We start from the raw sequence: 14,499 nt of genomic DNA, 5'->3' as shown, positions 1-14,499 counted from the left end.
GACACTTCCCACTGTATTAGAACATGGAATGGCCAAAGATCACTGGAGGTAAAGTGCATTTCACCTCTGGGAAGGGGCCCTGCCATGGGCTCAGTTGTCTAGAAACAGCTTGTTAACCACTGTCACCTTGACTTAATGACAGCAGCATAAGGCAACTGCATGCAGTCAATCACCTACAGGAGGAAATTAGGTTTTCAAATGGATACACTGCCTCATAAAAATAAATAAATAAAGATGCAACAGAGGAAAGAAAAATGATTCTTTATAAATATACAATATATACAATTTTCAAGACGCACTTCTGCCCTCTCAGCAACCACCAATACCTAATTCCACTATGACAGGAGAGCTATGAATTTCTCCAGCTATCATTTTCCGCAGTTCAATTACCCGGTCCTCTAATTTCCTGCACGGTTTAATGCAGACTCATTAAAATAACAATGAGCTTCTTGAATGACGCCTGTAGCATCGCTTGCCTTGGCTCAAGACCATTTCAATGAAATGGGGAAAATGAAAAGTCTTATCAGGAAGAAAAAATCAGCTCATCGTCCCAAAGCTCTTCCCCACGTCACTGCTGCTGCAGCCTAGGGATGCAGCCTGGGCAGCAGCTCACGGATCAGGGGATGGAAATTAACCCCTGATCCGTGTTCTCGGTCAGGTACTCATAGGATAGAGTGAATGCAGAGTCAGACCAACCATACACGGTCCAACCGTGGAAAATGGATGTTTGTGGGTGTGAACAGGCAGAGGCAGCATCATGGAAAAAGAAAAAGGCCAGCTGTGAAAAGAAGCCAGGACGGCATCTCATCTCCACGGAATGATTTAGCCTGAGCAGCCCCAGCACGTCTGACTGTCAGCACTGCCACCCGTGAGGCCTTTAATCGTGCCCCGCTGCACATGATTTATACGTCACTCTCCACTTCTGAGAACTTCCAATTTAGGAAACTATAATTGCAGAAAACTACATAAATCAACACTAAATTGAACACTTCACAGTTAACTCCTCTGGCACTCAAGAAATGCACAATGGAACAATGTAAAAAAATTGATTTCTATTTGCCTTTGGAGAGAAGTCTGGCGATTCACACGAGCAGGGGACCCCTCCTGTAGCCTGCCTGATCACTGCGGGAGAGCAGACCCTCCAGCTGACACCACTCCCCTCTGACCTGGAGAGGCAAAGAGCCATCTCTTTAAAACGCGAAGGGTTTTGGGTTTTCTCTTCTAGGTGCAAGGGAACTGGGCTTTCTACTCCCGCTTGTGTTATCACATGAAAAGCTGGCCATTGCAGTGCTGTACGTAACACCCAAAGCCTGGTTACAAAGCCACCACAAGGGAACAGATGATACACATTATGGCAGATTTATACAACAGAATACCATCTGCAAGAATGAGGTCGAGTCATCAGGAACAAGGTGGAATGATTACCAAGATACAACACTAAGGGAAGAAAGGTAGGTGCAAAATGGTGATTGTCGAACACTCGGGAGGGAGAAAGGAAACACATGTGCGTGTACTTTCATGGGCATGGACTAATTTTTAGAAGTAAACCTGAACATTGGGCAACTGTGGCTGCCTTCAGGGAGACGACAAGGGACTAGGAATCCAGAGGTGGGAGAAAGTTATTTTTCACTGTACACCCTTTTGTACTATTTGAATATGCCATCTGTTTAAACTAATGAAAAAGGAAAAAGAAAAAGCTCATACACCTTAGACCACTATTCTCATCCAGCCAATCGGCAGAGATTAAAGGACTCTACACACACAAAGAGAAACAGCAAGTTATTTGGAAAGGATGGTGGGATTCTGAGGGCCTTTTTCCTTCTAAAGAAATAATCTAACTGGTTTAACAATAAAAAGTACTATAAATAAAACACCACTAAAGGAAACTCAAACACACACCTCACTGCTCAAAAGGGAAAAGTCTGATAACATTCAGACTGGGGTCACGTGGAGAAAAAGACCGTGTTATTCAGGCTGAACAGGAGTGAAGACAGTGCTGCCCGAGCAGCCTGGACTGCAGAGGCATCTATCAAAAGGTAAAATTATGACCCAGAAACTCTGAGTGTAAGAATCTGTCCTCAGAGGACAAAGTATACAAGCTGTGAATATACAGATGACGTTCATTTGCAGAATTACTTATAATAGCAAAACAGCCTCTAACACTATGGGCTAAATTATGGGATGTGTCCATACAACGAAATGCTCCCAAGCCATTAAAAATGACAATCTTGCCCTGCAACTGACGTGTTAGAACAACAGTGGTTTTCTATGTTGGAAGGAGTAAAGGTGATTTTAGTTTTGTTCTTTATAGTTTCTGTCTTGCCTACTTTCACGTAGTTGACACTTAATCAGTGTGGGTTTGCACTGCACGGGTCCACTTATCAGCAGGTATTTTTCAATAGTAAACTCTACAGTACTACATGGTCCAAGGCTGGATGAATCAGAGGATACGGAGGAACTGCAGTTGCCAAGGGCCAACTAACTATAAGTTAAGGGCAGACTGACCCCCATGCTGTTCAAGGGTCAACTGTATATGACAGGGACCACCTTGCTTAGCATAGCCCAGGCGAATGGTGCTGCAGGGGAAGAAAGATGTCACACTTCCCAGGGGACAATGACGCCAGTTTCTTACAACCTCAGCGCCATGTCCTCTGCACGCAGCTGCTGTTTCCATTCACGAAACCCGCATTATCTGGCCTGGCTCTCTCACAGGCAGTATGAGCTAATCTAATTACCTCATTACGGACATTTGCTGAAAATATCTTAAAATACTAATTATCATAACACAGTTCTATGAGATGCACAAGTTAAGAGGAGCAATCAAGTGCTATTAAATTAGGCCCTTATGTGGCTTTTCAAAGGCATTATTTACTTCTTCCCAACTCTGTTTATTCCCAAAATACTTTAATTCATTTCCTTAGAGTATATAGATCAGTGGTTCTCAAAAGAGAAGGGGAGGAGTGATTTGCTCCCTTACCCCCAGGGAACATCTAGCAATATCTGGAGACAATTGTGGTTGTCACAACTGGGGGTGCGTGCAGCATTTAGTGGGTAGAGGCCAGGGATGCTGCAAAGCATCCTACAATGCTCGATACAGCCCTGTGGATAACCAGGAACTGTCCAGCCTAAAACAGCACGAGTCAAGAGCCAAGGTTGAGGAACGCTGGTCTAGATGAAAACACAGCAGACAGATGAGAGGTTTGATTAACAGAATAACACAGAATGTCTCATCCTCCATCTCCACTCAGTCACGTTAAAATTCCAGCATCACGTGAAGTCAACGTTAGGGGCGAGCGCAGCTTCAAGATGCTCATCAACAGGCTATGCTCATGGGTCCTATTTTAAAATGTCAATTCATCCAAGTTCTGCTGCATAGGCAGAGTAACATATACTAGTTAGCAGTTAAAAGATTTGTTTTAAATGTGTCACTTTGAAAAAGACCCAAGATATTAAAAACGTAAACACTGCTTTAAAAGTGTTTTAAAAGCTTCTGGCTCAGAAGCACATAATTTAGAAACCAATATTTAAGTCCATATTGTCTGGCCAGGCAATGAGTGAATTAACAAGACAGCTACTAAGAAGCTTTGCTGTTTATCTTTAACGATACAATCTATCTACCATGCAGTTTCTTTTGTCTAAATACTCAGGGGTACAGATTTAATTTTAGTTATGGCTGTAATACCAGAACCATAGTACAAAGGCCTATTAAAATTTTTCAGAAGAAAACAATAAAACCTCCCAAAAGAAAAGTCACCACTCCGGGAAAAACATTTCATTTAAGTGTGTCCATAAATGGCTCTCAAGCTATAAACATTTGTAGGTAATACGAGCAGAGGATCAAGCTTTTTAAATAAAGGACTTTTAGCTTTGGAGAAAATAACATACTCCTGCTTTGGAAGATGTATTATATTACCTGCTGTTCCTAACACAAAGCAAACTTGAAATGAGTAGACACTTGCATGTGTTCTACGGGGAGTTGGAAAAAAACTGAATTAATTTTCAAATACTAGTAAGTTTCACCAACATTTAGCATTTGTTTTCCCTAGTTTAGGTACAATTTAAAGCTACTTAAAGCTTCTTTTAAGCAGAAAAAAAAAAGGCTGCAGTTTTAAAATGCTTATGAAACCCAAAGGCTGCTTTAATAGAGTCCAGTTTGCTCAGTCCATACAAACCAAAGGAGAGTCCCCCAAAGTCCTCTGTGAGATGTTTCTACCTAGTTATGAGAGAAAAGACTACTTTTCTAACTGTACTATTTTTTCCCGATAGTAGGATAAAGCTCACTACAAAAAGATGGAAGGAGATGGGGGTCTTCCCTCTGCCGGGACACAAAATATAGACCCAGATGTGTGTGCCATACAAAACAGGGAGCTTATACTGCAATCAGAGTGGAATGCTTTTGGAAAAAGACTTGAAGCTGCACTGTACACACACACACAGACACACACAGATATACACACACACACACATACACACACACACATACCCCTTCTGCTCTGAAGCCAGGACTCAAGCAAACCGCCCAGCACAGGTTTAGACCACCTCAGGAAGGGAAGTGCACGGTTGGCCCTCCCATTAACATTCTTGGAGCTGCCCCAGAAAAGCGCATCATCTTATAAAGCCAGTCTTAGCTTTGTAGCGCCTCCTGCTGGTGACCATGGCCTGGTTCTAAGTCTGCATAACTCATCGCCCTTGGTTCCAGCACCATGAGAGCTTTGTGACTTAGAAGACAGGCAGTTCCTCCTGGGCTACTTAGAGGACACGCTGCTGGAGGCTGTCCCTCTGCCTCATCCAGAAGGAGCCCAAGAAGGCTCTGGAGTGAGTCTCGACCAGGCCTGTGACCTTCAACAGGTCTTCATCTTTGAGAGACAGACAGACGCACTGACCACTGGTTCCTTGGCAGGATGCTAGGAAGAAAAACTAATCTGGCACTTAAGCCCTAAGTAGAGATGCCCTGAGTCGATGCCAAGTCACGTCCACGGCCTGCAGACCTGAACTTGCAGCCCCTGTTCCCCTTGGGCCCTTGGCCAGCCCAAGCCAAATACAGCGGATCTCAGCGCCAAGTGCGCTCAGGTACCAGGTCTGTTCTCAGCAGCACTCACCTTGAGGAGGGGCATAGCCGCGCGACAGCGGGCGGTCTTAATATTTTTGAGGAAGTGAGATTCATCCTGAAAGGGAAACAGTCATGTAAGTGAACAAGACCAAATCCTGAATGGACGGAGAGAAGGCCCACGTTCAGCCTGGCCCCAGCATGGCATTACATTGAGTCTGCCTCCCTTAGCACTTTCTCATTCAGGGAATAGGCTGTGAGCCTGGGTAAGGCCCAGGCTCCAGTGCATCTTCTCCATGACATTCCCGGCAAGATGCTTTATCTCTCAGGGACCGTTTTCCACCTGCCACGGGGGTTTGGCAACTCCCCTTCCCTCCACCTCACAGGCTGCACAGAACAAACCACTGAAAGGTGGTTTGCTGGTTTGCAAGATGCATCTGACATCTGCAAGGCACAAACACAGTGTGCTGCAGACCCATTGTGTGCCAGGCACTGGTGTGAGGTGCCGCAGCCCCCGCCAGCCACTCTGACACCTGCTCAGATCGTGTAACGCATGCTGTCACCAAGGTGGATGCAACACGGGACTGTGGGAACTTAAGGAAAGACGACGTGATTCTCTCCTCAAGGGACTGACTGTCACGTTTAGAATGTGGAGTTTGATTATTTAGAGCTCTGCATTCTGTGCATAAGCAAACTAGAATAAGTCATACTTTACAAAGCCAAACGAATAACTAACACTTCTTAGGGGGAAAATTCCAAGTTACTTGCTGTGTGATTTGGAGCAACTACTTGACCTCTCTACAGCGCCAGTTCCTCCATCTGTAACATGGGAACAGTAAGGGTACCTAACATTATCACGTTGTTGTCTTAAATGGACTGATGCACACGAAGCCCCTACAAGAGTCCGGCCACTTAGACAGTATCAGTTGCCCTAAGACGGGGACACCAGGGAGATCCCAGCTCTGTCCCTGAAGATGATCTATGAGAAACCCTGTTCTGTTTCAGCTACGATGAACCAAAAAGGAACCCAAAAGCACAAGAAGGGGAGTGTGAGATGAATCCCCAAATATTAAGACAATACCTACTCTCAGAAGCCTGGGGTGTAACATTCATGCTCTTGTCTAATGATGATCCTGCCTGACAGCCAAGAAAAAGAGGTTTAGAAAGCAAAGTAGCAGAAAGTACAGAGGATACGGACGGGAACAGGCTCTTTCCACCAGTGGGTAAAAATGTACCACTATTATAACTCATCAGAGGGAGAGGCTTTATCCGAATCTCTTCTGAGAAGTGTGATATCACAGAACCAGCCCTTTATTCCTTCCAACAACATTGCTCTGAAATCAGAAGATGACAGGGTTCTTACTTAACTGAACAGACCAACACTGGTGGGGAGTGGCTTGCCAAAAATCATATGGAAGGTCAAGTGTTGAGCCAGAAACAGAAAAACATGAATTCTGAAGCAGATGCAACCCAGCTTTGATTAGTGTCTCTTCACCCTGCACCTGTGGGCAAATCAGGTGCCCTCTGTCACTGACAGTCTCGTCAGCTGTGAAAGTAACATCTGCCTTCCAGGCCATGGGAAGATCAGCCATCACAAAGTACCCCCTGGATGCTTCTTCTTCCTACACACTGTACAGTCATTGCCATCATGCTGCAAGACTTCTTTTAATGTTTTCATTCCACATGTGTGCTGATATCTTTTCAAAGACGTACATAGATCTGAGCCAAATCAGTAATGACTCCTCCCAAGACTCATTACTCTTAAAGCTTTGAAAAAATGCAAATGTTTAAGTTGGCGTATGCTAAGAACACAATATGGTTCTCATGTCCAAATTACAAAAACAGACCCCCAAGGTCAGTGACTGTGTCTTCTCCTTCCCTTCTGAGTGCCCACAGTCCTTGGCTTCCAGGTCTCTGAAGGCACTGGAATGGATTGTAAAGATCTGCGTGTGTGTCCACCTGTCCTGCTGGACTGCGGCTCCACAGAGGGCAGGGGCTGACCTTCCTCCCTCCGCACCCTCCGTGCACAGCACTGTAGGACGTGGAGCTGGTTTCAACCTCTAGTTAGATGAGTGAGCGGATAAGTATGCCTCCCACGGCCACCAGCTTGCTGCCGGGAAAACCAAGGCATGGTCTCTACCGCAGTCTGGTTGGTGGGGGCGATTCAGAGGCTCTGGAAGGGTTTTCTAAAAGCCCTTCCCTGCCTCTCCTTCCAGGTGAGATAATCACTGGGTTAAGAGGAGCAGCGAGGTCTGGGAAGCCACTGTCCATGGAGAATCCTATTTTTAGAGGAAGAAAATACCACGGGCTTTTTCAAGTCACACATTTGAATAAAGGACATTTCATGTCACCTGGAGGCACTGGGTTTCCCTGTTTTGCCAGGAGGAAAAGTGAGGATAAACTTCCCCTGGAAATCACCCACCACACGCTTTGTCCTGGAATGTGTTACCAGGACTGGGTGTGGGAACAAGACGGATGGGGATGGGGATGGGAGAAACTCACACCTTTTCAGATCTATGTTTGAGAGTCATGTAGACACACTGAGTGCTGACAGAGGAGGCTGGAAGCAGGTGTCCCCAGACCTCCCTGATGAAGTACGAGAGGAGTTAGAACAAGGAAAGTTGGCAATTAAAAGATGTGTCGCCACATCTGAGAGCAGGACACTAAAGACTTCTTTAAAAAAAAAAAAAAAAACCCAGGGTAAAAAGTACTTTTTTGGGAGAGAAGTGTCTTTATATTGGTTGGAAGAAAATCTGTCAACTGTCTGAATGCACATCTAAGTCATCCCAACAAGAGGCACCAGATGAAGGCACACGCCCGTGCTGTCCAGCCTGCAGTTCCTGGAGCCCCAGTAGTCCTGGGTCCACATGTTCGCCTCCATCCATGACCCCACGTGGGGAGACAGGGGCCAGAAACCCCTGGTGCAGAACCAGTAAATCACAGGTTTTTAACAAACCCCCAGGAGATTCTAACGTGTAGCCAGGGCTGAGAACTGCTAACTGAGAGGAATGAAATGTTGGTTTCCCGCAAAACAGACAGTGATTTCCATTCTCCTAGAAACCTAGTGAGGCTCTGTGACATGGACAGGGACACTCCTGGAATTTTTAAGGAGAAAGCTTCCACAGAGATAAAGCACTAAAGATGGTGCCAAGTCACTTACAATGATGACAACTTTAAAAGGGGTTTTGAGCTGCCTTTCTAACTTGCTCAGGAGGTCAAAACTGACAATGTTGACCAGGCCAGCCGTCAGGCAGTCTTTCCCAGTCACCACGACATTGATGCGGTCTGGCCTCAGAGACGGCAGCCACCGACGGAAGGCCTGGGGACGACAGGACAGAACAAAACTGAAATGATGATCTGGCCTGGCAGCAGACAGCTGCAACCCCCGCCAACCCACCCGCTGACTCTCCACGTGGACCAGTGTTAACACCCCCTGAAAAGAAACTCGGTCTCCTTCTCTCCCCATCCTCCTGCATTTGTCATAACCTTGTCCCACGGGCAGCAGTCATCTCCCTTGTGCTCAGACCCAGCCCCCTCACTTCCCACTAACAGGACACTTCCCCTTGGTAAGCAAGCGCCTGTTAGCAGTCACTTTGGGTGCCTGGGTTCAACTTCTGTCACCTTTAGCTGGATGGCAAGTTTCTGTAGGGAACGAATGCATCTCTTTTTAAGAAGAATTTTATAAGGGATTGTTAGCAGAGCCTGGTACACCGAGGGCACTGATGATGATGAAAATATTCATGTCAGTGTTCGCTACAAAGCCAGTGGACAGCCACCAGGTGCCCCTGTGTCAGCAGCCGGGGGTCTGGTGCTCCTGGCAAGCCTGGGCTGACACAGTCCTGATACTAGAGTGCCAGTCCTTTCTCCAGGCTCCATCCTGCTAATAACCATCTTACCATATGACCCTTCCCTGGCATCTCTGAGGGTGCTGTGGGAATCGAAGACACACACAAAATAAATGTGTGTCGAACTGTTAGTTCCTAGAGGTTCTAGCACAACTCAGATCACAAGGACAGAAGAATGATACTGGTTTGACACACATTTTTCAAGTTTCGCTTTCTCTCCGATCGGAGGGGCATATCGGGCATCAGGGCCCCTGGCTGCAGGCAGAGCTGCCTCTTCCCCAAGAGCAGCTCCTGGGGCTGAGTAAAAAGCCACAGCGTGAGGAAGCCAACAGCCGCCTCGGGTAGCATAAAGCAGGGAAGAGCTACGGACGATGAACCAGGCCTTCCTTCCTCAACTTTGCTTGTGTGGATTTTTATTGGTTTCACAGGAACCCTCTGATCCTTGCATTTATGGCTGACAAAGCTCGTGGCTGAGTGATAACACAATGTTCACGTCGGGTTCTCCAGCCATAGAGGTTCCTAGGAGACCGTGACTATCCCACCCACACCGCCTCCTACAGGGTGCAAAGCCCCCGAGCCATAAAGTCAGAGGGTGCAACTTCAAGGCCCGAGCTTGGTAAGGCCTTGACTTTCCTCTCTAGAGGCGTAACCTGATCTAACCCAGAAAACCAGGAGCCTGGCCAGCCTCCTGCCTTCAGCTGAGACAAGATCTTTCAGGCTCCCCAGGTCTTGTTCCCAAACTATCATTTCATGGCTCTAACACTGAGGAAAACCCTTCTTTTTAAAACCACACCAGGAGAGCTGACCTGCTCCCAGGTGAAGCGCACGGATGAAGGTACCACCACCAGGAGCGGCCACTCCTTCTGGTAGTAGGCCGCGATGCAGATGGCTTGGATGGTCTTCCCCAGGCCCATGTCATCGGCCAGCAGCAGGCGGCCTCTTTTCGCGATGGCAAAACTGAAAGCAGATAAGGTGAAGAGAGGGCACCACGCAAGTCCCACAGTGCTGGTTAACCTGCCATCGTGCCCCCACGTGAAGCCACCCTGCTGCTAGGCATGGGCTGCCTGTTCACAAGGAGAGACCTGCTCCCCAGAGCAGGAAGACAGGAGCCAAACAGGGGGCAGAGTGATAACAATGAAGAAAAGGCTACAAATAGGGACAACGTGAAATGTCGTCCAAAGGTAGGGAGAAGCTCTAGAAGCCAATCAGGTTGTGGGAGCCGAAGGAGAGGGTTCCAGGAAGGAGCCGTCCTCAGCCCAGGGCAGGTGAGGCCCAGGGGATGCGGAAGGAGGATAGTGGGAAACAGCCCCTAACGAGGTGCTGGGAGGGTGGCGCTTGTCACATCAGGGATCTGCTGGGAAAGGAAGAAAGACGACGATGGGGCAGGGGGGTCAAAATAAGGCTTTCTCAAGATCAGAGAGGGCTCTGTGTGCATAAAGCTAGCAAAGACAGAAGATGCTGGAGAAAAGGAGGACAGCCAGAGGAAAGGATGGAGCGATGGTGTCTGTCTAAGACAGGGCACCAGCCTCAGCAAGGGGTCTCATTACCCAGCAGCCTCCAGGGTCCCCCAGCCCTTCAGAGCCGCAGCCCTTGCCAACAGTGTGTGAAGGGGTGTGGAGTTATTACCCTGCTCCTTCAGAGCCCAACTGGCCTGGAATCCTAATTCCACCTCTTGGGAGCTGTACGCCTTTGTGCAAGCTGTCTGACTTCCTCGTGCTTCAGCTATGACGTGGGACTAACAGCAGGAAGCACCCCAGAGAGCACTGCCAGGGTGCATAATGTTTAAAGCCCTCAGAACAGCGCCTGGGGCCTTCGAAGGTGCTGAGGAAGTGTTTCTCTTATAACTATTATCCAGGGAGAGCCTTTTGTTTCAGCCTCTGAGGGGTAGCTATCCATTTGGCTTCAGCCCCCCGGTCATTCCCAAAGCAAAAAAGACCCCTGAATTTCATACTTTCCTTTCACCCTGCCTTGAGGTAGCCCAGCTTAGGAACAAAGTGATAAATAATGAGAACAAAGACAATGCCAGGATGATAAACAATCACCTGCTGAACGCCATTTAACAGGATAGTTTAGTATTAAAGAAAAAATGCTGCACCCACCGTCGAAGACATGGATTTTGGCCCCAGTTCCCCTTTTGGAAGCTGAGTGACTTTAGGCAGATGACTGTCTTTCTTGGTCTCAACTCACTCCTTATTAAAAGGAACTGTTTAGATATTGGAGCAGGCTGATACATATCTAAGGGATTCTGCCCTGTACATTAAAGGGAGTTTTCAATTTTAGTTCTAACAAAAAACAAAGCAAAACAAAAAAACCATGGGATTGACAGCCCTCTTCTCTCAATACCAAACTCCTCGGGAAATGAAAATTGAAATCTGGATTTAATTGGAAGTTTTGAAGAAAGGCTATAAGTACCATTGGCAGTTTCAGAGCGATCAAGGAAAAGATGGCAACAGCCCCCGTGCGCTGGCTCTGACGCCTGTCAGCCCTGGGGTGCCTCACACAAACAGCGTCTCAGTGGCGACAGGTTAGCTGGAGAGGCCAGCACACACCGCGTGGACCCAACGATCTCTCTTGGAGCCATGAGGAACCTGGACTCTGAAGATGGGGGTCGTCCAGAGCTGGGTGTGGGCAACCTCTCTCGGAGTTAATGAAGGAGCCAGAGGAGGAAAAATGAAAGGGAAACCGAGTCCGAGACCCGGTGAAAGGAGGCCCAAAGGATGTCTCGACAGATGAAGGACTGAAATGGCAAAGCGTGTTGTCTGAGAGAGAGAGCAGCACCCCGGCTATTTCATGCTAACACCCAGACCCTTCTAGATGGCAGTGAAAGAGGAGCCTTCGTAAAAGAAGGAGCGTCTGCGTGAACCCGTCCATGGTGAGTGATGACATCCGAGGAGAGGGCAAGAGGAAGATGAAGGACCTACTTGACCCCAGTCCTCTGGAAGGGCAGCAGGCTAGATACAAGCTTGGAATCCACCCCGGAAAGGTCTGCCTCAGGGATATTTGCCACTGGACAGAGAGACGTCTTCTCGAGCTGAGAAGCGAAAGCCAGGGTGAGCGTCTTGGGCAAAGGATCCAGCTGAACTTGGGGAAGGCAGCGCGCCCTTTCAACTAGAAAAAAGAACAGAGGCGAATGAATTGGAGTGTCAATGCCCAGGATCTCCGTGGTGAAAGCAGGGACTTCGAAATACCAAGGTCAGGGGCTGGAATTCTGCTGCTTGCCATCTTCTCCAAATAGTAACTGGAGAGAAAACTGGGTGCTGACAGATGCATTGTGGAGAACTAGCTTGCCCTCTCTATTCCCACTGTCTGCAAACCAGAGGGCAGTCAGTAATGCAAAACTGATTTTCTTCACTACACAAACACTGGAAAGAGCAAAAATGTTTTTATGACTGATTTCTTTTAAAACCAAAGTAATTTTTAAAATTTATCTTGGTATTCCCATTCAATAAATAAGAACCCATATTCTTAAAAAAAAATAATCACCCCAGGAAAAGCAAGACTTAGAATGAATAAATCTTGTCTTGTTTCCATTCTCCCTATGTTTTATTTTGACTCCGGTGTTTCACAGTCAGAGAATTCTAAGTCACCGGCTAACAACAGGCAAGGAAGCACCGCGCTCTGTGCGAAGAAGCTGTTCGGCGTTTCCAAGGAAGATCAGGAGGACAGTGATGCTGACCACAAACAACGACTAAGGGCAGAGTCCATGCAAAGGCCGCCAACCAATCACACTGCACGTGGCCCTGCACACTTCTGACCCTTTCCATAAGAGAATCATCATCTCCCCTTGACAGAGGTGAGTTTTACAGGTGTCAGCAAGCTAAGGCCTGTGGGCCAAATCAGCCTATTACCTGTCCTGGTAAACGAGGTTTACTGGAACTCAGCCATCCTACTCGTGTATGGACTGTCAATGGCTGCTGTCACACCACGACGGCAGAGCTGAGTAGCTGGGACAGGGACTGCAAAGTCCATGAAGCCGAAAATACTGACTACCGGGCCTTTTATAAAAAAAGTTTGCCAACCCCTGCTAAGCTTAGAGTCTAAACTATTACTAAGAGTGACCAAGGCTCTCAGTTAAAGCTTATATTTAGGGTCTTCACTTTCTTCCAAGTGCGCTGGTTCCAGACCCCTACAGGATAGATGGGGAAATCCCGTCTTCTAGCCCAAGTCACTAAACCAAGCGGGAAAAATCAATTCCTTGGTCTCTACATGGAAATGGAAGCAAATTCATTTTGCTGATTTTGCTTTCGAAGGAATTTAGCTGCACCTGATTTTAAAATTAAGAGGGAAAAAAAAAACCCTTTATTCAATAGAGAAACAGAAAAAGAATAACCAGAGCTACAGACACAAATAAAACATAATTCTGGGGGGTGGGGGAGGCAAGGGAAGACAAGTTAAAAATTTTTAAAGTTAGAAGATGATAGACTAGAAATCTCTGGTGGTAGAATTACCATTAAACAACCCATCACAGCCGGCTGGCCTACAGTTGTAACTTTCAAGATGTTCTTCCCTGTGATCATTTCCTCTGAAAAATCTGCTTAGAAGAATGAACATTGTTTACAGATCCTCAATGGCTCTTTATCTTTTACCTTTTCAGAGGCACCAGGAGAGTTATAGTAACTCACCATGGGGTTAACTGTCTTCAAGAATCCAGAAGGAACCAGATAGAGAACGTGGGTCTCCTTCATTTCTACCCAATATCATTTGAAATCTAAAGTTGTTAATTCTCTAGTCCATATGTTTGTGCATTTTCATAATCTCCTCACCACCATGCCAAGTCTTTTGCCACAGCCATCAATCGGCAGTTACAAACACTGGTGTGAATACGGACGTCCGAGCCATCTACGGTCACCTTAAATTGCTTTGTATTTTCAGTATATTTAAACCCATTTCTGTCTTTCCCTAAATGTATGTTCCAGTTATTTCTGGAAACAGTTTGCATGAACAGAATCACTATGATAAGAAATTAGGTGAGGTTGATGGCTTTAATATAAAAGAGACTGTCTATATTGATGCAGAAACACGTTTTATACTTCCAAATTAAATCTGAGCGTGCTGGTTTCTGCACACTTCAACAGACTGAGCACTCCATGCGCTTTCAGAACCCATTTTCATTTTAATCCTAGGGATCTTCGGCACTCAGATACCTGATGAAAGCTAAGAAAGGGCTAACAATCCAGCTGGGGTGAAATGTGGTGCTTTGTAAGCATTATGTCCTTTCAGCCACTGAAGAGGGAAAAATCCAACCTCCACTCTGTTTCCTACTGACTAGCGTCTCCCCGGCCCTACGCTGCTCGTTCAACCAGCTGAGTGTGTTTCTGAGACGGCCTCCATCCGCTGTCAACGGCTGTCCCTGCTAGCCCTTTCCCGTGCTGGGAGATGACAGCAAAGTGCCATCTGGCTTCATGAGTCACCGACAAGTCATCTCTGTGAACTAGCTCTCTGGCAGTATGCAACCGAGCCACCAGGCAGAGAGATGTTCGTGTTTTCAAATAGCAGCTAACAAGACCAGACCATCGAGGGGCACGCAGAACCCTTCTGGACTGTGACAGGCAGGGGAAAACAGAGGGCCCTTTGCCAATTTCACCGTGGCCAAGAGGGCCCAAATCC

The 14,499-nt window shown here is 46.9% G+C and overlaps 1 protein-coding gene across 2 annotated transcripts in view; it reads right to left on the bottom strand.

The window, feature by feature from the left end:
• SMARCAL1 (SWI/SNF related, matrix associated, actin dependent regulator of chromatin, subfamily a like 1) overlaps positions 1–14,499 on the bottom strand; it is a 51,436-nt gene that overhangs the window by 25,757 nt on the left and 11,180 nt on the right. For both annotated transcript variants that reach the window (XM_010979699.3, XM_010979700.3), the window contains 4 exons: positions 11,814–12,000; positions 9,699–9,849; positions 8,208–8,366; positions 5,100–5,165 (listed from right to left, as the gene is read on the bottom strand). In XM_010979699.3, coding sequence (XP_010978001.3) covers positions 5,100–5,165; positions 8,208–8,366; positions 9,699–9,849; positions 11,814–12,000 — 563 coding nt within the window. The remainder of the gene's footprint in view (positions 1–5,099; positions 5,166–8,207; positions 8,367–9,698; positions 9,850–11,813; positions 12,001–14,499) is intronic.

This window comes from Camelus dromedarius, chromosome 4 (genome assembly GCF_036321535.1).
Source record: "Camelus dromedarius isolate mCamDro1 chromosome 4, mCamDro1.pat, whole genome shotgun sequence".
Classification (NCBI taxonomy): Eukaryota; Metazoa; Chordata; class Mammalia; order Artiodactyla; family Camelidae; genus Camelus; species Camelus dromedarius.
This window is presented reverse-complemented; position numbering and strand designations above follow the sequence as displayed.